Below are 25,126 nucleotides of genomic sequence, written 5' to 3'. Positions count from 1 at the left end.
ATATGGACTGCATCTCACACATCCAATTACAACAGAGTGAACTACAGAAAGGATGTGGGCAATAGACACAGCTGACATGACAGCAGCCTGTCAGTCATGCCCTAAACGACCCAGTGGGGGATCCCTAGACCCTATGCCCTCAGCCCTTGTACCATTTTCCTTTTACCAGCACCAGCCTTCTCACTCCGACTGTACTGTCACTGTTGTTTCCTCACTGTCATGTGCCATGCCCAAATCTTTGTTCATTGTGCACAAGAGCCTAGGAATCGATCTAGGACCCCATCACACACGGTAACAATATTCGGACATATCAAATTCTCCATGAATCCAGCCTATGAGATTTTTTTTCTGGACACCAAAAATTTCTCATCTTCCACTTAACTGCTTGATTTTAGTTAAGTGCTTTCTTTTTTCTGTCTTTCTTTTTTTTGGTTAAAATGCAAGAATTAAGTTTCTCTCTATAATATTTTATCTCATTATTTTTATGTTATGTTTCTGTCAAGATACTTGTGCAGTGTTTTCTCTACTCCAGTATACTGGACCATCCCTCTCAATTGGGTGTCATTTGCAAACTTACTAAACTTGTGTCTTTACCCAAAACATTGGCAGAAATATTGGAAAAAGTGAAAGAGAGAGGGCCTCATTCAGACTTCAAATTATATTTATCTTCCTTGGTCTACAGGTTTTTGGGGACAGATTATTGACTGTATTGCTAAAAACCAGATACATAAAGTCTGGGATGTCACTCAGGCAGTAAGTGATAAGAATGGATATAATTTCTACTCTGTGAGCCTTTTCTGATGGCTGGTAACCTTGACTTTCTGCTGGAAGGGCTTAGAGATGTGCAAGAATCCATGCTAAACTTATGTGGCACTTGACAGTGATCTCACTTTTACACCTAAATTGTATTTCCTCCACTCCTTTTATAAAGCTCACATTTGTCCCTGAGTAGCTTCTGTTTTTTTAATCCTTCTTATGTGTCCTTTTCCAAGCAGTGTTCATCAAAGAGCTCAGTGTGAAGCCACATTACTTATTTAGCTCCATCTCCTTCTCTTTCTTTCACAGGATCAGTTTCTGGTTAGCAGCTGACCTAGCAAAGCAACGACTGGAGGGCATCAGTCTCTAGGGACTTGCTGGAGTACGAGATACCTGTTGTAAGTTCAAGTCATCTTGCCAGATGAATATTTACATAGCTGGGGAATGCAAACAGGGTTGTCACTCAGTGAAGTCATGTTAGTTTCAAAGGAAAATTTAAAACACTCCTTGCTGATTCTGGCCCTATTACATGATCAAACATTTAAGGATTATTAGCTTGAAGGGGTGGCTAATGACTGGCCTCCCTAGGCACCCAAAGTTCCTTCCTTGGGTCCACCTGTAACTCCTTTGATTATATTAGCAGAATTTTATTCTCAGTGTGTACAATGATGTCTTTCTTGCTTTTTTGTCATTGTGAAACATGCAAGTATTATCAGGCAAAGCTGAGCTTACCGTGTTACACATCACACTTGTCAAACACCAGCTTCAAGTGGACTAGCTGGGTGTCTTTAAGTCAGTGATTCTCAAATGGTGATTTTGCCCTTGTGGAGGGACTTTTAGAAATGTCTGGAGCTTCTTTTGGTTGTTGAAACTTTAGGATTTGCTTGTATCATGAGTGAAGGCTGAGGATGCTGCAATGCACAGGGCAGCCCCAGAGCAGAACTTTTGATCCTAAATGTCAACAGTATCACTGCTGGGAAACTTCTTTAAGGAAAGAAACATAATAGTTCTGAGCCTGGGTGCCCTTCTTGATAGCACAAGGGTTGTGTTAGTACTGCATCACTGTGATCAAAATACCTGAGAATTTCTTCCAACTTAAAGAAGGAAAAGTTATTTTGGCTCACAGTTTCAGAGGTTCCAGTCCATGGTCAGCTGGTTTCACTGGCATGGACCTGAGGCAGGGCAGAACATCATGATGGAAGGGCATGGTGGAGCTAAGCTGCTCACCTCATAGCAGCCAGGAAGCAAAGATAGAATGCTCCAGAGAGGAAGGGGCCAGAGACAAAATAAACACTTGAAAGCCACAGTGACCTGCTTCATCCAATTAGTCAATTAGTCTTCACCTCCTAAAAGCCCATTCAGCTAGTGAACTCACCAATGGTCTCTTCCACTTGGTGAGGTTAGAACCCTCATGAACCAATTACTTTCCCAAAGCTCATCAGCTCTCAACACAGGAGACTTTGGGAAGACATTATGGATCTAAACCATAAGAAGGGTAGCAATGGTTTGGGGTGGTGTTTGGAGGAGTGTAGAGTCGTACACATACAGCATGTAACATTATGGCTGACCAGCAACAGCATCAAACAATGGCAATTATTTTCATTACTTATGAATCAGGCATTGTGTTGGATGAGCCCTAAGATGTGATCAGCTTAATGTTAAGACAATAGTCTATTTGCTCCAGAAATCTTTTTTGAACACTTTCTGTATGCCAGGCGCTAATCCTGCTGCTGCAAATAGATTGAAAAATAAAGTTTAAAGAAGACAGACTACAATCTCAACCCTGAGATAACTAAGGGAGGGAGGGAGCTAACAACCTACAAATGAGCACTCACGTTCTTCATCTCACTTTCAAGAAAATCCAGCCTCTGAGAATTTAAAGTAACAAAGCATTAAAGTAACAGGCTCACGATGTCAACAGAGACAGGGCTGCATTCAAGTCCAACCAACTCTGCCTGATTGCTAATCCTATATCCTTTTTATTCCATTATTGCCAGATCCCCGATGAAACAAAACTAAACCAAACCACAAACCAAAGGAAGTTCACCTCTATAATGATTATATATATATTTTTTACAGATTTGGAGATAGCCTTGTCTTGGCTCAAACTGTCTGAAACCAGCAAGCCCTTTGTTCCATAAGCGACCTTTAGATGTCAGAGAGCTCAAAATGCCACCCACAAGCACATCGAGGCCACCATGTTGTGAGCTTGCTTATGAAGAGCCATGAAGATGGATCACTCATGTTCAAACCACAGATGATGTCACATTTAAAAATCTCCAATCATCTTCCCCCATAGCTCTGATCACTCTCATTTTTTTCCCTTAAGTTCTTTTATTGGTACATTTTAGGTATACAATATGTTTACATTTATCATTGGGTGCTTGTACCTGTACATGGTGGATCTTGGTTCTTATTTTTTCCCCATTACCTGTGCACCCTTCACCCCCTCCAGCCTTCCCTATTTACAAAAACTTCGTTTCCATTTTTTTCTTTTCTCATAATTTTTCCTTTCCCTTCTTTCCTTTCCCCTTCCCCTCCCACCACCCCTAGGACCTTTCTTCCTATTTCAAATTATCAATTATTCGTTTTAATCATTTTAATCCTTATTTACACTTTCAGTTTCTCACACCAGAGAAACTATTCAGTATTCACACGTGTGTCCTATTTATTTCACTTAAGAGTATGGCCTCAATATGCATCCACTTAGCTATAAATGTCTCCAGTTTCTCGTTCTTTACGGCTGAGTAGTACTCCATTTTATAAAAAAACCAAATTTTCTTTCAAAAATGGGCATCTGAAATGAACAGACATTTCTCAGACAAAGAAGTAAAAAGCAGCAAATAAACATATGAAAAAATGTTCAACATCATCGGTCATTCGAGAGATGCAGATGAAAACAACACTGAGATTCCACCTCACCCCAGAAAGAATGGCTGCTATCAAGAAATCAACCAATAACAAATGCTGGCGGGGTTGTGGGGAGAAAGGAACCCTTCTCCATTGTTGGTGGGAGTGCAGATTGGTGCAACCACTATGGAAATCAGTGTGGAGATACCTCAAAGAACTAGGACTGGAGGTCCCATTTGACCCAGCTATTCCCCTGCTGGGTATCTTCCCCAAAGAATTAAAAGAATCATACCACAGCGATATATGTGCACCCATGTTTATGGTGGCACAGTTTGTAATAGCTAAAGCTGGGAAACAGCCCAAGTGTCCATCATTTTTTTTAAACCCTTAAATAATCCTAAATCCTATTCTTGGGGAGGTGCTTTTGAGTGGGGAGGGCTTCTCCTCATGTTTGGCTGTCTTGTGAATAATATCTTGTGCAAAATTCATGGCTTCAGGGACTGGCAAACTGGGTGGTGGGCAAAGTGGGCCTGGATGGGTAACATTACCACTACCCACTGGATACAAGGAATGACTTCTCCCCAGCGCATACATCACCACCAACTTCATTTCCATCTTGGAAATGGGTTCATCATACCCATTTTCATGTAAAAAGCAATGTCATTGACTTCACATTTAAACGTTTAAAATTTCTTAACTGATCACATGTGTATTTTCACTTGGATAACACTGACCTCCTCTATGGAAGAGAAGGGCAGAGGGGGCTCCTAAATTCAATCACACACAGGGAAAGGGCATTCTAATTCCTATTACATTAGCAAATATTTTGCAAATAATATCAACTAGCTTTCTTGTGAGAGAGAGGAAAAGAGAATCATGTTGACATGCTTACATAAAGAAAAAGTTATATACTGCTCCTAGTTTCTCTAATAAACCAAAGAGCACATTTTATGTACAAAAGCCATAGACATCGTTGTGTCCTAGTTAATCTACATGCCAAATAATGCTGACTCCATTTCTGTCCCAGACTCAGAAGCCCCTAGCCCCAATCACATTGTGTCCAGAAGTGAATTGGTAGCTTTAGAAAATATCACATGAGCAATTGCCCCAAAGATGATTTGATGATGCTTCACTTGGACACCACTCAGAATCAGTTTAACACTCTTCATGGAGAATATGCCCATGACTGACCCTAAGGAGAAAATTTTACCTGATAATGTTAAAATGCAAATTCACATCAGCTAACATAATTCCCATACCAGATGCGTTCCTCACAGACGTTTATACCTAATGAACCAAATTCTTACCTATAACTTTTCCAAGAAAGAGCGACTTGGGAGAATTGAACAGTGTGTCGGATGAACTTGGCAGATGGTAACTCACAGAAGGATAATGATCAAGCTGCAGGAAGGAAACAAGGGACACTGTTAGGAAAATGGCGCTATCCTGCACTGGAATCAAATCTTCCCGGGGGATGACATCACTCTTTGAACCTTGGCTTCCTGATATCTTATTTCATCAGCACAGACTCTGCAATGCAGCCTGAGAAAATGGAAGTCCACCTCTTCCTCCTTGGCGGTGGAGAGTGGTTATTTGAAAAGAATTTGAGCTTAGTAAGTGAAGACCCTTTCTGAGTTGGCCTCCAGTGGTGGTGGACAGTTTAAGTGGATGATCTACCTGTTGAATTAATATCTTTGCTCATTTTAATGGAACGAAATCTGCTTGAGCCAATGTCTAGTGCTGACTCCAGAGCTAAACCCATAGCTTTGAGTTTTCTTAAGGATCCTTTCACTGAACTATTTCCTTCACTTTTGCATACATACAGGGCAATGTTGATCTTCAGATGCACGTGCGTGCGCGCGCGCGCACACACACACACACATCAATACTGCAATTCAACACAGTTTTCTTGCTTTTCCCTTGCTGTGTATTTTGAGCTTTTAATAACAGTCTAGCCAAGTTTCTCCAGAGCTTTCTGAGTTTTTCTGTGTCCACTTGTGAAAAACCTCCTTTGACCCCATTCATTCTTTGTAAATGAGTTCCACCCCTGCTGAGGGTGGCTGAAGGAAGGGTGTGGATCATAAAACAGGCTTTGCTCCCCTACTCTGCATTCCCATGGAAACCACATGGATTATGTAGAGCAAGGAGCCAGAACAAGCAGCCACTTGTTGAAGGCGGCTGCACAGCCCCTAAAACTGCTACACTCCAGTCCTTGCTAGTGACTGGGACTAATGAGGTGAAACCCTCCCGCTGGCAAAGATGGAGGACCAGCTGTGCCCTCATGTCAGGCAAGGTGTCAAGGAGAAAGTGCAGGGAATGAGTGAGTCTCCCACCACATTGGGAACTACAGTCTTTGGAGAATAACCATTTGTTATTAATGCTTATGTACAGCTGGCTCGGGCAACTGCTCTGTAGAAACTCCGAGATCGCTGAACAGGCAAGGTGAAGTGTCTGAGTCATCCCATCGACAGGATTTTTGAGAGTTTCGACCTGAAGAACTGGTACTGTAAGTTTTTGTGCATGTGTAGGACTGCAGCAAAAGTTCAAAGAGAAAAAAAGAAACCTATTAAAGCAGACATGCGGATATTTGATTGTCATTTTGAAAAATGTTCTATAGTGTCAAATGCATCACTAATAAGACACTTATTCCAGCCAGAGAATCTTGACTATTTAAAAATCTGATAAAATTTCTTTGGAGCAAAGGCTGTGTCTGCAGGTAAACATTCGCTGGCTGCTTTGGCGCCATCTGATGGCACCAATGGGTAACTGCAGCTTTATCGTCTTAATTGTCAAAAGTCCCTGGCAATGGCCTATCCTACAAAGCCTCAGGGTGACGATCTCCTCAAGTACTTCTTATCATTAAACCCATTTTGTTAAAAACTTAAAAATGGTTACAAAATAAATATTCATTATAGATAGTACTACAGATTTTCAGGGAAGTCTCTCTTGGTGATCATTAATGGTAATTTTTTAATGTATATTCTTTCATTAGCAAGGGCAAAATGGAGGGGCAAGGCTTTTAGAAATTTGCACAACAAATCTTACAATCACTTTCAGCTGCTTTTAGGCCCCTATCCGCAAATATCTTAGTCAGTTTCTCACAACTGCTACTTTGTGTTCCAGCGCTGAGGCCTGCTTTTAAAACTTTCACTTTCTTCATAAGGAAAATATGGTGAATGTTTAAATTTAAAAAATTATCAGAGTGAAAGACACATTGCCATGAATCCCTCTCAAAATCCTCCCCCTCACTTTGAACACAGTGATCCTATAGTTCTTGCCACATTCTGAAGAGTTCTGGAAGTCCTCTTTCGTGAGAGTCTTTAGTTGTGCTATTATTTCTGCCTCAATGTCCTGAATCCAGTCAAAATATTTACCTTTCACAGTCATTTTGACCTTGGGGAAGAGCCAGAAGTCACATGGTGCCAGACTGGTGAATAAGATGGATGAGGACACAACATTATGTTTTTAAAACCCCACCTTTCTGTTGGATGGCACTTGAAGCAGCATCGACCATCTTTTTGATCACATCTCAAAAAGACATCATGAAAGAGGACTTCCAGAACTGCTTCAGAAAGTGGAAAGAATGAGGGGGATTCATGGCAATGTGTCTTTTACTGTAACATATCTTTAAATTTTAAACATTCATCATATATTTTGATCACCCCTTTAATGTGTAAAATTCCTATGCTTTCTTCCCCTTAGTCTGCCTATATCAGCTTAATCCTCAGGGCCAGCTGGAGACCCTAAAAGTCAAGAAGTTTTGCCTCCCAACAGCCCATACCCTCCAAGTTTGTCCGTCCTGGGGTCCGCTCCCTCAGCCCTGGGTGCCAGTAGGAAACTGCATACGGGTGCCCCTATATCTGATAGGTACCCTTATCACAGTTACTTCGTATATTTGCACCCCATGTTTTGCCGACTGTGTGAGTTCTGTCTCCTGTCTAGGCACAGGTCCGACATGCTCTGAGCAAGTGGCTGCCCCAGCTGTGTTTGAAGGAAGACGTGGTCTTGGGTTCCCCAATAACAGGAGGAAAGACGGATCATGTATTGAGGGACTGCTGTGTACCAGGCTTTCTATGGGGATTTTCATGCATTATTTTATTTAATACACATTAAATAGGTGTTTTCTTTACTTCTTTTCGTATTATTTTTAAAAATACAAAGTTACAATGGGCAGGATTGGCCTTCTTAGCCAGCTACACCTGACCACAGGGACAGAAGGGTCAGCCAGTGGTGGGATGACAGTGTCTCTTGAACTGAACTAGCCTTCTCCTGTCAATTAGGAAGGGAGAGCATCACCTGCATTTTAAATACTTACATTCAAAAGACAAAATCAAGTAAGGCAAGAAAAACTCAACCTGAAAAGCCCAAGAAAATGACAAATTCTGTGTTTTCACTTAAAATGCCAGGTGTCTCCCCTTCCCAAATGAACCTGGGTACATTTGCCATGGTTAAGTGTAATAATTCCAAGGTAATTTCTTTGGGGTCTGAGTGAGCTATTTTGCTGTACATTTAGCTGGTGGTCATTTTGCTGGCAGTTAAGAGGTGATAAGAGATTGTATAACAGAGTCTCATTAAAATTAAAGACTGTGCCTCCACGTGCCCCAGGACAAACTTAAGGGGACACTCATTTGCTCAACATTTACCATTAAGCCATTAAAAGCATACTGATGCAGGCTGGGCCTCATGTCCTACACATTGGATTTAAAGCTTTAATGTCTGGTCAGGTATTATTTTGCAGTTTCCATTCATTTCCATTTTTAAGCCACAGTTTGCACTGGCAGAGTTCAAAAGGATTCTATCTGGCTGTTTATGTTTTGGGGATGGAACAGAGAAGAAATCCCTAGACAGTGTGGGACATTTGGACTGATGGAGGGTCTGGGTACTCTCTCCTGAGATTAAGGGACACAGTTTTGCAGCAGCTCTGCCTATGATGGGGATGGACTTCTGGGGCTCTAGACAAAGGTCTGAGATTTCCTGCAGCCTTTCCTAATCTCTAGGGCAGCCAGAAAGCAAAGCAGAGGGGAGGAGCCAGGGAAGAAGGGGCAGGGACCAGATCTAGCCCCAGGTCACACCCTCTAACACACCTCTAACTAGGCCCTGCCTGCTCAGTTCCACTCATGACACCAAATTACCATCTCATCACTGCATTGCTGAAGGCTGAGTCTCATGATCCAATCTCCTTCCAAAAGCCCCACTTTGGATCACATGAGCCTTTTAGGGGACACTAAGATGTACAAAGGCAGGACTTCCTGTCTTCTCCTTGACAGTGTCACTAGGGGACCCTCGCAGGCTGAAATGTACAGTAGCTCCTACATTTCCATGTAAGGGAGGAGGGCAGTGGCAGGGCTGAGAGCAACCCTGTCTGTGCCACTGAACGGCGGTGATATTAATGTCACAAAGCCATCTTGGACTTCAGTTTCCTTACTTGTAAAACAAGAGTTTGGACCAGATAATAGGTTCTTTGGGAATGATTCGCTACTATGGACCTTAGGAGCAGTATTTTTCTGCACCCTGTGGCTTTGAGCAGATCTTCTTCCAAGATCCAGTTCCAGGGTACAGCCTATCAGGTGTCCTTCAAGGACTCTTTCACTGCAGCCCATCAGTGGAAGGCAGGAAGTGGGGCGGAGTCCCACAAAGGCATGATCCTCCTATTTTCAATTCTGAGACCCTGTAACAATAGCAAGCTCACAGAGGTTGGTTGCTCTTTTACAAAAAGTTATGAGTCTGAAAATAAAGGATTCAGGAGACAGATCTTTCTTTGCTGTTCACATGCATGAATTTCCCTTTCAGAGATGCCAGGAGGCTTTGCATATGGGTTGATAAGCAATTTTAAAATGTGAGGTATTATAAGTACTCATTACTATTGTCATTGTGCCATCATTATTATGGTAATGCAATCAGTAAAATACTTCTGCTTCTAAAGGCCAAGTGCAGTTGGAATCCTGCCGTATTGGTGCAATTAAAAGAATTAGTGAGCCCATTAGGTGATTTGTATTTTATATCAAAAATTTCTCAAAATAGTAGAAAGAAAAGATTAGCTTTCACACGTTCATCACTTTCTCTAGTCTAGTACGCCACCTACTGGAAAAACACTAAATCATATTTAGAGCATTAGATTTTTTTTTAAAGCAGAAAACTTGATTTTATATCAATAAATCTGCATAATTTTAAAATAAACATCATTGAATGGGCAGATAAATTTTCATTTTACAGCTGACTAGCATTCATTAATGATACAAACTCCAAAGGCATTTATATGACTGGCCCCAAAACTATATAATTGTTTCAAAGAATCTAGATAGAAAAATTTAGTACTTTTAGATTTGTGCATTTACTTACAAATAAAAATTCAGAAGACACTTATCAAGCATTAAAAACAATGTCTGACCCAATTTAAAAATGGGCATCTGAAATGAGCAGACATTTCTCAGACAAAGAAGCAAAAGCAGCAAATAAACATATGAAAAAATGTTCAACATCACTGCTCATTCGAGAGATGCAGATGAAAACAACACTGAGATTCCACCTCACCCCAGAAAGAATGGCTGCTATCAAGAAATCAACCAATAACAAATGCTGGAGGGGTTGTGGGGAGAAAGGAACCCTTCTCCATTGTTGGTGGGAGTGCAGACTGGTGCAACCACTATGGAAATCAGTGTGGAGATACCTCAAAGAACTAGGGCTGGAGGTCCCATTTGACCCAGCTATCCCCCTGCTGGGTATCATCCCCAAAGAATTAAAAGAAACATACCACAGTGATATATGTGCACCCATGTTTATAGTAGCACAGTTTGTAATAGGTAAAGCTTGGAAAAAGCCCAAGTGCCCATCAACTGGAGACTGGATAAGGAAGATGTAGTTTTTCTATAAAATGGAGTACTACTCAGCCATAAAGAATGAGAAACTAGAGACATTTATAGCTAAATGGATGCATATTGAGGTCATACTCTGAAGTGAAATAAATAGGACACACGTGTAAATACCAAATTGTTTCTCTAGTGTGAGAAACTGAAAATGTAAATAAAGATTAAAATGATTACAATGAATAATTGATAATTTGAAATAGGAAGAAAGGTCCAAAGGGGTAGGGGTGGTGGGAGGGGAAGGGGAAAGGAAAGAAGGGAAAGGAAAAATTATGAGAAAAGGAAAAAATGGAAACAAAGTCAACATAAATACGGAAGGGTGGAGGGGGTGAAGGGCGCACAGGTAATGGGGAAAAAATAAGAACCAAGATATATCAAGATATATCAAACACCCAATGAGAAATGTAAACGTATTGTATACCTAAAATGTACCAATAAAAGAATTTGAGCAAAAGAAAAGTCTGAATCAATATCTAGTAATTATATTTTGAACTCCCTTTGTGAAGTCTAATATGAGAATACAGCATGGTTGTAATGTAATTTTATATTTAAAATCACTTTAATAGCCACCAACTGTTATCTCCACACATTGCGTGTACTTTAGATATCAATTTATATAATGAGCATCAAAGAATTATATTCTATGGCATATTTTCCCTAGAGAGCTCAAGGCAAAACACATTTTGATAACTGGTAAAGTGACTTTTCAGGAATAAAGAAAAACAAACAAATGTGTGGAAGAAGAGCAGAAGGAGGAAAATGGAAGAAGAATAAAAAACTGGGGAGAGTTGCTTTTGAAAACACTAACAAATATAATATTGCTCATAGTTTTTATAACATTATGGCTTCATTTTAATTCATTTATGAATTAGATGAAAAGAATAAAGAAGTCTGAATGAAAATGTCAAAAACAATGTAGACCTGGCCAATTTGATTGGGACCTTTCTTGTTTGAGTCTTTCTTTGCCTCTGTAACTTTGATTCGTGCCCCCCACTTCCAGGGAATGTTGATATTTGCATTCTGGTGAGTTCCTGGGCAAGCTGTCTGGGAGGCTGGGTGAGGCCATCAGTAGAAATGAATGCAGGAGCCAGGAAGCTATTTTGGCCTGGTGCAGGTGTGTGGTGCTGATGTTGCACCTGCTGAGCTTGGGCCGGTGTGTGTTTGAGCCAGTGGCTGCCCTCATTCTCAGATGCTTCCCGCAGGCCACTTGCTGCATCTGGTACAGATACAAGGACCTCACCAGAAGCTGTGGCTCTCCCAGGAGTGTACAGTTAGCTAAATCCAGGGATGTGAGCAATTGTGGCTCACTGGGGGCATTTACCTTGTGCAGTCCTGAGAAGGTGACACTTGTCCAGCAGTTGCACCTGCACCATAGTCCCCCAGGGCCCCGGTGAGTGATTATAACAGGGTATCCCGACTGCTAAGGGAGGGCTGGTTCCTTGCAGGAAGAGGGAGACTTTGGCCTAAGGCTCAAGTTGTCTCTCTTCCATGTCTCCTGGTTGGCAGACACATGGCTCCTAGTACCTCCTTCTGCTACCTGAAGACTTTTGTGAGATTTTGCTGTCCAGCCCACTGTGAACTGGGACTGGAGGAAGCTGATGATATGAAAAGAAGATGGTCCAAGTGGGTTCAAGGTGCTTAGATCATTGTTTGGAAAATATCACTTCTGGAACAAGCAGTACATAGTACAAAACACCACTCCAGATTCTAAAATATCCTGATATAGAGAATAACTGACATTGTGGTTCAACTCTTAGTCTGGCGGAATGGAATCATCTGAAGGAGGAAAACATAGGCCCGTTCTCTCCCAGAGTATGGGGGTGGCCAGCCTCATTGGTTCTTGGGTTGTGCTTTGGAAGGAATTGGGAGGAGACAACACAGGGTGAACAGAAGACACTGGGGACTACTTGGAATGTGAGCATGCAAGGTCTGGATTTGGTTCATAAATGGCTTGGGTTGCAGTTTTTAATCTGTCATATCTGTTTACTATCTATTCATCCATCCACCCATCCATCCATTCACCCAGGGGTCTATCTATCTATCTATCTATCTATCTATCTATCTATCTATCTATCTACTATCTATCTAATAATCATCTATCATCCTGGCATAACATGGATCCCAGATTTTTATAACTGTCATTTGGAACCACAACTTCCTTATGGAGAAGTTGAATCCAAGATTTTGGGCTTGTGAAACATCTGAGCCTAAAAGTTTACATTCAGTTTTAGGAAGAATCAATTTGCTGCTGCACATAATAGTTGGGGAGATCTGGAGATGAGGGAGGAAGGAGGTGGCGGCCAAAGAGAAGGAACCAGAGGGAAAGCAGAAAGCCCAGCACTGATGGGGAGAAGGACTGTGGGAAGTTTAGAGTGATGGACAACAGAAATAATGAATAGCTGATATGTGACATTCAGCCATTTGTCATTTAGTATGCCATGTGTTCCTCCTCCAATGCTGACATATTCAATCAAAGGTTCTACTCGCTATAAATCATAAAGGTAGTACTACCCAGCAATGGAAAACACACCTGCAGATACACACAAGGATGAATATCAGAATCTTTATGCAGAGAGAAAAGAGCCAGACAAAACCAACAGGACCTATGATGCCATTTGTATGAGGTTACAGAATAGGGAAAATAAATGTATGGATTTACAGAAACAGAAATTTGAGCAGTGGCTGCTTGGGATAATGGTTGGTGTGAATTCATGGGAATGGGGCCTGGAAAAACCTTTTAGGGTGTGGGAAATGTTCTAAATTTGACAGTGGTGGTAGCATGTCTGTCCTAACTCATCCACATGTGCACTTAGTGTGGATATTTCCTTGCATGGCAACTTGCACTTCAATAAAGTTGATTGAAAATATAGAATGGGAAAAGCTGACTTAAAACAGCATAGCTAACTACTTTCAGGAGTTTTGTTGCAAAGAAATGCTTCAAGGTAAGAGTTAAATCCCCATGTTTGATTGCCAGTGGAGAGTGAAGACAATGGCTGTACCAATGTCCTTGTGCAGGCGAGATGGGGCTAATGGGAGAGTGTTAGCTTAGTTTTTCTCTCTGTTCTTTCCTGAATGAATGCATTTCATTTTATAATTAGAAAAAAACCATAAATAATATTTTCAGAAAACCCTATAAATAGTATTTTAGAAAGAAGAATTGTGTTTCCCATATCTAGTGATAGAGGCAAGGACTGACTTGGCCAATAAGGACCTTTCTGACTCTGAAATTCTTCTAAGTACCTATTATGACAAAAGCTTGCAATTTACATTGTAGTTTTAAAGGAAGACCTTGAAGAGGGTTGTGACAGTTGTCTTGATTTTCCTAAACAGGAAGGAAATAGTATCAATATAGTATATCAATATAGTAGTATCAATCAAATATAGTACAGAGGCACAAAGAGACTTGGGCCAAGTCTATAGTCACTGCTCAATATTCAGTTTAGACCCGGAAGGAAGCTCCCCCGCTGTCATCCCAAGCTCCTAGGGCAGAGAAGCTGAGCTGGTCCCAGCACCCAGAAGGAAGCTCCCCTGCTGCCATCCCAGGCTCCTAGGGCAGAGAAGGTGAGCTGGTCCCAGCACCCAGAAGGAAGCTCCCCAGCTCCATCCCAGGCTCCTAGGGCAGAGAAGCTGAGCTGGTCCCAGCACCCAGAAGGAAGCTCCCCTGCTGCCATCCCAGGCTCCTAGGGCAGAGAAGGTGAGCCGGTCCCAGCACCCAGAAGGAAGCTCCCCAGCTCCATCCCAGGCTCCTAGGGCAGAGAAGCTGAGCTGGTCCCAGCACTCAGAAGGAAGCTCCCCTGCTGCCATCCCAGGCTCCTAGGGCAGAGAAGGTGAGCCGGTCCCAGCACCTGGAAGGAAGCTCCCTGCCTCCATCCCAGGCTCCTAGGGCAGAGAAGCTGAGCTGGTCCCAGAACCCAGAAGGAGGCTCCCCCACTGCCATCCCAAGCTCCTAGGGCAGAGAAGGTGAGCTGCATGGGCCCCAGAAGCAATGCCCCCCCCCCATGGAAATGAGAAGACACATAAACAAGCCTCAAAAACAGACTTCCAGATCACCTACAGCAACCCCAAAGGGAAATGAGATGGAACACTCTGATACTCAACCACCTGGACTCTCTGAACTGGCAACAAAAGAGGATCTGGGAAAAATGAAATCAGAAATAATTACTCAGATAACAGCAAAGATTTTGCTCATGGTGCAAGACATGATTAATAAATCTAGAGAGGACACAGATAAAAAAATAGAGGATCTGAGGAATATGATGGAATCCCAACATAGGAAATAAATGGAATCCATAAAACAGATACAAACAGATTTCCAAGAGATTAAAAACTCCATCGAAAGTCTGCAGCAGAGTGAACCAATGTGAGGATTGAATTTCACATATTGAAGATAAGATTGCAATTAGTGACCAGGAAAAGAAAAATTGCTTTAAAATTGTAAAGGAAAATGAGAAATCAATCCAGCAGCTACTAGACAATGAAAAGAAGAATAACATAAGACTGATTGGAGTCAATGAAGAAAGAGGAGAGAGTGCAGATGACATAAACTGTTCACAGAAGTGATGGCAGAAAACTTCCCAAGGAGGGGAAAAGAACTTGACATACAGATAAGTGAGGCATATAGGACTCCAGCTAGCCTTAAACAGAAAAAATCTACACATAGGCATATAATAGCTAGGATTCCAGAAATCCAACAGAAGAACAAAATTCTACAAGCAGTCAGAGAAAAGAAACAAATCACATACAAAGGAAAGCCCATCAGAATCACAGCAGACTTCTCAATGCAAACCCTCAAGGCAAGAAGAGCTTGGACTGATGTATTTCAAGCCCTAAAGGAAAACAGCCTCCAACCCAGATTGATGTACCCTGCAAAACTATCTTTCAAAATTGGTGGATGTGCTTGCTTTGGCAGCACATATACTAAAATTGGTGGAGAAATAAGATACTTTCACGATAAAAAGCACCTCAGGAACTTCATGAATACCAAACCAGCACTCCAAAAAATTTTAGACAATACCCTAGGAAAAGACAATGAGGATCACAACCCCAGGAAACCCAGCAGAATGAGTCCATTGGGTGTGACAAATTAATGCAAAGGGGGAGAATCCAACAAAAAGAAAAAGTCATGACAAAGCTTTTAAAACTTTTGACTTCATCTCCCTAATGAGTGTATAATTCAATCTTGTTATTGTACTGATTTGTATTTTTCTGATTCTAGAGTTGCACATCATTCCTTGTGCTATACTGGCTATTTATCATCTTCTTATGTCTACATTTTAATTGGGTTGTCTATTAATGAGCTCTAAGAATTCTTTATATATTCTGGTCATAGGTTATATGCATTATAAATATGGTCTGTTTAAGGACTACTTTTCATTTTAATGATGTCATTTAAAGTTCTAAATTTTGATGGAATCCCATTTATCAATTTTTTTCTTTTATACATCATGTTTTTTGTATCCTAGGTAGTTCTTGCCTACCCTGAATTCATAAATATTTTCCCTTATAATTTCTTCTTAAAGTTTTATACTTTTAGGCTTTCTTACTTAGGTTCATAGATCCCTTCAAGTTATTTTCATGTATGGAAAAAAAGGTTGAGGTTAATTTTTTATATACGGATACCAGGTGTTCTAGTGCCATTTGCTGAAAACACTATCTCTTCCTCGGTTCTTGAATTGAGTTTATAATCTATAAAATGTTAATGTTAAAAAATCTTTCAAAACTCAGTGGACTATATATGTGTGGTTCTATTTCAAGATTCTCTGTTTTATTCAAATGATCTATATGTCTTTCCTTACACCAGCACTTCCTCGATTACTGTAGCTTTAGAAGAAGTCTTAAAATTAGGTACTAAACATCTTCCAACACTGTTTTTGTTTTTGTTTTTGCTTTTGTTTTTAACTTTTCTAGGTCCTTTGTTCTCCTACATAAGTTTTAAATTTCAATATCCAATTCTTCATTTATAGCAAGTATACACAGACCTGAATTTTTATATATACCTTGTGTTTTCTAATCCTGCTAAATTCAAGTACAAGTTCTAGGGGCTCCTAGAGATTTCTTAGTATTTTCTTTGTAGATGATCATTTCATCTACATATAAAGATTTTGCTTCTGCCGTGCCAATCCTATCCTAGTTGTGTCATTTTATTGCCAGACTATTTTGGTGGGGACTAGGTTTCAAAGTTTAATGGACAGATACAGAGTAAGCATATCTGCCCTTGTTCCCCACCTTAAGGAGAAAGCATTGTATCTTCTCCATTTATATAAGGCATTCTCGCTGGAAGTATGGAGTATGTGTCTTTAATCTGTTGAGAAGTTTCTGTTCTACTGCTAGGCTCCTGATAGCTTTTACCATGAATAGCTGTGGAATTTAGTCCAATACTTTTTCTCCAACTAGTGACAGGATCATATGGCTTTTTCCTTTCCTCTGTTTAAATAATGACTTTTGGGGGTGGATCTTTCAATGCTGAACCAACACTGCCATCCCTATAACAACCACTTTCTATATCCTGCCAGATCTGACTTCTAATAGTTTGTTTTGTTAAACAAATTTCTATCTATGTTCATACTTTTTTCTTCTATTATCTTTATCCAGTTTTAGGATTAGCCCAATGTTGATTTCCTAAAATGAAGGGAGAAGTGTTCTTTCTTTTTTCTGCTTTAATTGTTTGATATAATTTATCAGTTAAAATGTATATGAGCCTGCTGTTTTCATATAGGTAGGTTTTCAAGCTAGGAATATACTTTCTTTAATAGGTGCTATTCAAATTTTGTGTTTCCTCCAGAGTCAGTTGCATTCATTTGTCTTCCAAGGTACTTCTTAGAAGTTGTCAAATTTATTTCAAAAAAGGTTTTTGTAATATGCTTTCTATATCCTTTTAAATTCTGTAAAATCTGGGGTAATGTCTCCTAGATCTTAATATTGTAATTAAAAAAATGTATAATTGATATTGTGTAACAGGAAGAAAAGGTCTAAAAGAGCAGGGGAATTGGGAGGGGTAGGGGAAGGGAAAAAAGGGAAAAGAAAAAATATGAGAAGAGGAAAAAAATGGAAACAAGGTCTTTGCAAATAGGGAAGGGTGGGGGGGGGTGAAGTGAGGGCAAGAGGAGGGGGAAAAAATAAGAACCAAGAGACTCATGTAATGGTACAAGAACCCAATGATGAATGTAACTGTATTTTATACCTAAAATGTACCAATAAAGTTAATGGGGAAAAAAATATTCAGTTTAATACACATGACTGTGTGCAGGAGACCATGCTAAGTGTGGTAAGAGAGACAATTTCCCAACTCCCTTTAAGTCCAGATTTGCCCTTCACTGTAGCCTTAATCTGTGCTTATTGGTTTTTTTTTTTTTTGTTTTGGTACCGGGGATCGAGCTCGGGTCCTTGTGCTTGCGCAGCAGGCGGCGAAACCACTGAGTTAAATCCCCGGCCGCTTATTGGTTTTTTAAAGAAATGAAACTTTACTTTTTGCCATTGTCCTTTCCTTAACCCAAGCAGCTGGTAGTTTTCCTAAGACAATGGCATCCAACAATTAATGAGTCTTTGCCATGTTATGTTTTAAAACATCAGCAGTGTTTCTGATCAGGCTAAAGTTAAGGGCCTTATGGTTCTAAACCTATTTATTAAAATAGCATTTGCCTCTTTATTAGCTGGTCCTCTAGGTTTATCGTTTCCTCAAATAGTGACCATGGACTGACTCTCATATGTGGGGGTGTTTAAGTAAAGCAACCTCAGGTGTTTTTACTTTATTGATCTTTTTAATGTACTGGCTTCAGTGTTTAAATGAGTTTGAGTTTGTTTCTTTAATGGTCTTTCAATAAAGCTTAAGTTAACCCAGTTCCTTTTGCAATCACAGTATTGTAATTTCAGAAAAAGACCAATAATAAAAATGAACTCATTTTATGTGGTTGAAAAGGTTACATTTCTATTGATTTTAACTGTAATATGGTTAAAGTCCTTGATGCTAAAGAAACAACTTAGCAAGCGCATCATTTTTACTGTATCAGCTCCATTGGAATTACTTTGCCAGTAGGTTTTTGGCAGCAATACAATATTCAGGATGGAGTCTAAAAATTGACATTATCAGAGGACTGATCACCACGTCCTTCAATTCTGGTTCAGGTGAAAGAGGAGAATGCATTCCAGAGCAATGGTACATAGAGAGTGACTCTGGAATCTGGGGGCCATGGGATGGGCCTCAGCTCCAGGGGTGGCCAGTTCTGTTGGCTCTAGAAGGCAGTAGAGCACTGTTCCTCTGGAGTAGTGAAGTTTTAAACATGGCGCTTGAAGCCTGTTCCAACAAGTGCAGTGTGGGGAAGGCTGGGAGAATTTAGTAGCAGTGGAGAGGAAAATAGAAAAAGCCAGGAGAAGTGATAAAAGAGAGATAAGAGGCACCTTGGTGTCTCTCTGGATACAGCCCTGTAAGAGTGCAATTGTGCACTTTAAGTGCGTTTACGTGTGTGTGTGCATGGTATGTTAAAGCTAGAACAAAGTGGCTGTGGTTGAGTGTTAACCTGGAGGACGGTCACATTGGACTTGGAATTCCAGCATATCTTTAAATCTACTACCCCCTGGGAGTGGAAGAGTGAGGCCCTCTACCTCCTCTTCCTTAACATTATCACCATTTCCTAAAGGCCATCTCCAGGTGACCTGGAATGTGTACAATACATAGATCAATCCAACTTCTGTGCACACAGTGCTATGGGCACATCAGCTTGTTTGCTCCATTTTACAGACTAAGAAACTGAGGCACAGAGGTTAACGTGCATTGGCTAACTTGCTGAGCAGGACAGCCCTAGGGCTGTGGGCTCACAGAGGACAGGTTCTCTATTGTGCCAGCGGAGTGCCTCTGTCGTTCCAGGGCTGGGCTGGCACAGGGCAATTCTGGGGCTGTGTGCAGAGCAGGGGCACCCAGCATCCTCTCTGGCTGTGTCCTCTTCTTCCCCACGTTTCTTTTATCTCGTCCCCTTTGCATCTGTCTCTGATATGGACAGGGCTCCAGAGATGGCCTGGGAGCTATAGGCTGCAGAAACCCTCGGCCCCTTCCCTGTTACCCACGCTGTGGATTTCTGGGGTTCAGCTACGGGGTGAACGCATGGACACGGGTAGAAACCATGGAGTTGGTAATCCTGATTCTGGAGCCGTTTTCCCAGGGCTCCAGGCGTCAGGCTGGGGGCAGGACGGACTAATCTCAACTGCACGTCCTCGTCCTCGTGGTGGGACTTCTATTCGTGTCCTCGGGTGACGTCAGGCGGGATGCTTGAACGCAATGACAGCCATTCGTTCAATTGTTTCGTTTTTTCTCCATTCTACCTCCTTTCTGAGGTCCTTCCTTTACTTTTTTTTTCTGATCTACCAGCCAAGATCCTCTCTTCTACCCATAAAGCCTTTTAAAAAAAAATCACCATTTTGGGCCGGGGATTTAGCTCAGCGGTTTCGCTGCCTGCTGCGCAAACACAAGGACCTGAGTTCGATCCCCGGTACCAAAAAAAAAAAAAAAAAAAAAAATCAACTCACCATTTCCTCCACCAATTTGCTATTTCCTCATCTTGCTATTAGAGAAGGGGTGATTCTTTTCAGAGATGCCTCCAGGAGAACGTGACCCACATATACCGCGGGAAGCACAAAGAACCCAAGCACTCTCAGACCGACTGAGGGCTCGAGCGTGTACACACTCCATTCTTTATTTTTTTTTTAAGTAGGAAAATTTTATTGAGAGAAAGATAGCTTCTGTCTAAGACAGATAGAAGGGGGACCGGAAAGTGGGTTGCCCCTCACTCCTTTCTTCACCAACTGGATCCCTTCGCTTACTCAGTAACTCAGCAAGTGCCTCTCCTGTGAGCCCAGGGACTACTCCCCGGGCTATACCCTCTGAGCTGGTGTTAACAGCAAGTTTTTCTTTACATAAGCAGTGCCACATCCCACTACCACCAGGGTATTTTACACGTGATGCAAACAACACAAGCTGTAACTAAACCACACACACCTCTGGATTCATGAGCGTTTGCAGAGAATACAATTAAGATGGTTTCATCACTGAGGACCACTAGAGGGCGTTTTAACACCAGCTCAGGACCCTCTCCGGGTCCTGTCCATCAAAACCCTCAGGCTCGGTGCTAGCCGGACTTCTCTCTCCCCTGAGGGCCAGGGCATTGGGCAGCCCTTCAGAGCTTGTACTGCACGTTGAGATACATTTTCTTTTAGGAGAGCAGATAAATTTGTGAGACAGGAACCTGCTTTTCAGTTACTTGTGCATAAGAAACGACCCGTGCTGCCTGCTGTACTAAGAAATAGCTTGGAGAATTACAGTCTTTGAGAGATATTTCAGTGCACTGCAGGTGGATATAACAATCTACTATGATGCTTTGGACTTCAGGTTTCACACTAGACAAAACAGAAATCCAGGAACCTTATCTTCTTTCTTGAGAGAAATTTATGTACTTAATGTGCTTGGGGTAGGGGGTGAACTCCCCAACTTTGAGCGCATTGCTTCAGAAAAGAAATGGGAAATGTGGAAGTGTTGACATCTTCATTATGAATCTTGTCCTGTTTCAGATCAGATGGGCTGGATGGGGTAGAACATACTTTTTCTTTTTCTTTTTTTGGTACGGGGGATCGAACTCGGGACCTTGAACTTTTGAGGCAGGCGCCGGAACCACTGAGCTAAATCCCCGGCCCTAACACACTTTTTCTTATGTTCTCCTGTATAATTTTTATGAATTATGGAAGAGCAAATATTGAATCTTGTAGTAAGGGATAAGTAAAATGAGGGGATCCTCCTACCCCATGGGGATCAGCCCAAATGCCTCAATGGGTTCCTCTGATCATTCCTCCTTCCTGTGCTTCCCAGCACGAGTTTACGCTTGGTTGGATTGGCACTTGGTTCTGGCCTGTGTGATCGATGGCTGGCTCATTGGCCTGGGCTCATGGTGACTGCAGCTATGCTACTTGCTGTGACCCTTCTAGGTGCTGAGCACATGGGTTGGACTCCGTATTAGAGGAAGGGGACTCAGTCCTGAAGACCCTGTTGATAATGACACTCACAGGTGCTTTCTTTTTTTTTTTTTTCTTTTAAGAAGGAAAAGGGAGTTGGAGAGGGAAGAAGGAAACCAGCATTTCACTGGGCCCTAGACTAGGCTAGATGTTTTGTGTGTGTGTGTGTGTGTGTGTGTGTGTGTGTGTGTATGTTTCATTTAATGCTTGCGAACCCAATTGAAATAAGGTGGCCTTATTCTTATTTTACCAGTGAAGAAACAGAGGTTTATTAAATTCCTGGAGAACACTAGAGCTGGCAAGCAGAAGGGCCTGTTAATAAGGGGCTGCTTTCTTATTTCTATCTTAATAACAACTTTTGCATTGAACAATTTCAACCATGGGGGTCTCTGCCTCATCTCAGATCATCCTCAAAGGGAAACCTGGCTTTATGTGCTATGGTCTTACTATTGGCTCAAATTGCTAATATTCTCTTCTGCTGTGTATTCTTTCTATTATTTACACAATGAAAGGAAGACCAACATATTAAAGTCTTTTCAGGAAGAGAATTAGATGGAACAAGTCTCTGAAGAAAAGCATACCAAGTGTGTTAAACACCTTTTCTCTCTTCCAAGAACGTAAACTCTTTGAGAGAAAAAGACACATTTTGTTTATTCTTTTATGAGTCACCCCTTTCCCCCGCCCATTCACCATTGTCTACTCGAACTTCTTTCCTGTAGCAGATACTTGACACCAATTAACATTGATCAAAGTTGAATTAATTTTAATTGCACTCCATGGTGGCAAGTTGCCTCATGGAATGGTATTGGTGACCACCTGATTTTATCCATCCAGGCTTTAAAGATGGCTGCTGTTTGGGATTTTCCCACAATGCAGTGGGCTGGGTGGTGGACAGGGGTAAGTAATAATGTCAATAATGTCTTTCTGTTAAATTCTTAGTGACCCTCATATGGTTTTAAATAGAAGGAAAGTGTATTGTTAATAATATATTCTTGAGCCATCTGGAGAATATTTGTCTTCATAAGCAGACTCTCCAGAACCTCCACTGTCCCTCAGGAATCTGGCTGCCCACACCTCCAAGTGTAGAGGTGCTCAGAGTTCAAAGTTACCAACCAGTTTGAAGGTATGGGCAGGGAGAGGAATCTGAAGCTCTCATAGTTAGGTATCTTGTATCCACTTTTTGCATCATACTTTCTGCTTGAACCAAATAATAAAAACTTGCTAAAATACTCTTTGATGGGGAGGGATACATAGCCCGACCTAACACCAGAGTAGACATTTCAAAAGCTAATGAGATCATGAGGTCTTTGATGTGTGTCACAATTATGAACGAGCTTCTCTCAATGTCCAGAAATATGGAAAGAAAATAAACTGATTCATAAACAGACGACATGAATGGTTAAGTTTCCAACATATGTAGCCCCCTCTCTTCTCTTCCCAGATGTCTTCTATGGAATCAAACCATTGTAATGATATAAGAAACGAATCAAATGTTGGCCTGTGCTCCGTAGAATTAAATACAAGTGAGTGTCCCATTAAACTGGAGAGTCCAGTGGTAATGTTCTCACTGAGGATCCAATGGAGAGCTGTGGCTGGGCAAGGTGCTCAGGGAAGGGAAAGCTGGGGAGTTCAGATGTCTCATCATTATTCAGGCAGTCGCCTCCTTTCCTGTCAAACATGCCTGTAGCGCACAGCCAAGGCTGTGAGTTTATCATCCAAAGTAGATAAAAACTAAATTAGCCAAAGGGAAGAAGCTATAGTACATGTAATTTCAAGAGCAAGGCCCTAGGCAAGGTAGGTCAGTTTTCTTTATTTGTTCTGACATCCCTAAAAAAATTCAATGCTTCCAAACAGTGTTATTTTCTTTAATAAAGGCTTGAACAACCTCTGATATTAAAATTTTCAGGAGTGTTTACATCTACACGCTTTTTGGGGTATTGGTCTTGATCGGCAGAAAGTTCAAGAGCAATAAAGGCATATATTTCATTTTATGTTACTTTATTTTTTTGGTACCGAGGATTGAACTCGGGTCCTTGTGCTTGCGAGGCAGGTGGCAGAACCACTGAGCTAAATCCCCAGCCCTAAAGGCACGTATTTTAAAATAATTCATCTGAATTTGAGTGTCTAATTTGTCTGGGGTTTATGTAATTTAGAAAAGAACAATGCCAACATGGGAAGATGGGAGGTTGTGTTCCTGTCTCCTGAAAGAATTGAGATGGAACTTTTACTGGTGTCTGATACCGAGTGCTGTGAGAACATGGGCCTTCCAGTTGGACCTCTTAGCTTTCTTTACTTATGAAAGTTAGGGTTTTATAGCCCCAAGGAAGTTCTATTACATTATTTCTCTTAAATAATTATGTTTACCCTATAACAGTAAATTATTTCTCTCTAAGGAGACTGTCACTTAATTTGCTATGCTAAAAATGGATGTTTTTTACGACTCTCAGTAGAATCTGTCTATCTATCTATCTCTCTGACATCTATCTTTTTATCTACCTTTTGTCTCTTGTTTTAAAGGTTTGCATCATTACCTGTATAAAATGCAGATCATACTGTATCCACTTTACTTTTCTATGCCTTTTGTTTGTTATTGAATAATATGTTGCACAACTTGTGCAGCCACTTCCCAGCTTGGATTCCTCTTGGCTGCTGGAGGAAGCATCCTCCTTGGCATCTGACCTGGCCAAATGACCTGTGTTCAACTTGACACTGGGTGCAGAGGTAGGTGTGCACCATGGAATATTATTCAGCCACGAAGAAGAATGAAATCCTGTTATTTGCAGCAAAATAGATAGAACTGGAGGGCAGTATGTTAAGCGAAATAAACCAGTCAGAGAGAGACAAAGTGCTCTCTAAGCTCTTTCATTGTGGAAGTTAAAGAAAAAAGCTGACCTGAATGGAGAACAGTGTTTACTAGTGCTTGGGAAGGGTGAAGGAGAGAGTGAATAAGGAAGGCTGGGTTAGATCAGTGCATACGCATGCATGTGCTGAAGTATCACATGAACCCAATTATGATGTACATATAACACACAGTCATAAAAATTAGAGAAAGTGCTAGAGAATAGCTCAGTGGAAGAGCCATAATTAGCATGCATGGGGCCCTGGGTTCAATCTCTACATTGAAAGAAGGAAAAGATTCTTCCTTAATGATATATGATTTAGTATACATCTATTTTTTTTTTTTTTTTTGGTACTGGGGATCGAACTTGGGACCTTGTGCTTGCGAGGCAGGTGGCAGAAACCCCCGGCCCTAGTATACATCTATTAAAGTTTATTGATTCTTTAAAAGTGATGAACACAACAACAAAACAAAACAAACCAGGTATGATACAGGCTTTAGTGTGTAGGCTTGGGAGATCAGACCTCTGTAGATCTCTGCTTTCTCCTCTGTCAAAAGGGAGGAAAGGTACTCACCTCTGAGGAGTGTTCTTTACATAAAGTGCAGATTGAAAGCACCAAGAAAAGAGTCCTGGTTGTAGTACAATCAAGACTACTGCAGGAAGCAGGTAAAGGGATCCAAAATGATCAAGATAGGATACATACATATTCCAATTCCCCAAAATGAATGAAGCTATTATGTATCACAAACATACATGAACATTAAAAAAAATATTGATTGTTTTTCATGCAACTACAGCTACTGGTACCATCACTAGCATTGTAAT

General features: G+C 41.1%; 1 protein-coding gene across 2 annotated transcripts in view; it reads right to left on the bottom strand.

Moving 5' to 3' along the window:
- Cntnap2 (contactin associated protein 2) overlaps positions 1–25,126 on the bottom strand; it is a 2,081,788-nt gene that overhangs the window by 111,973 nt on the left and 1,944,689 nt on the right. For both annotated transcript variants that reach the window (XM_004860475.3, XM_087207768.1), the window contains one exon: positions 4,914–5,007. In XM_004860475.3, the coding sequence (XP_004860532.1) occupies positions 4,914–5,007 (94 nt within the window). The remainder of the gene's footprint in view (positions 1–4,913; positions 5,008–25,126) is intronic.

This window comes from Heterocephalus glaber, unplaced genomic scaffold, assembly GCF_053883595.1.
Source record: "Heterocephalus glaber isolate CG9 unplaced genomic scaffold, H.glaber_assembly_v1.0 deba00000818, whole genome shotgun sequence".
NCBI classification, from domain to species: domain Eukaryota; kingdom Metazoa; phylum Chordata; class Mammalia; order Rodentia; family Bathyergidae; genus Heterocephalus; species Heterocephalus glaber.
The sequence above is the reverse complement of the archived record's forward strand: the minus strand, read 5'-3'. Positions and strand labels throughout refer to the sequence as shown.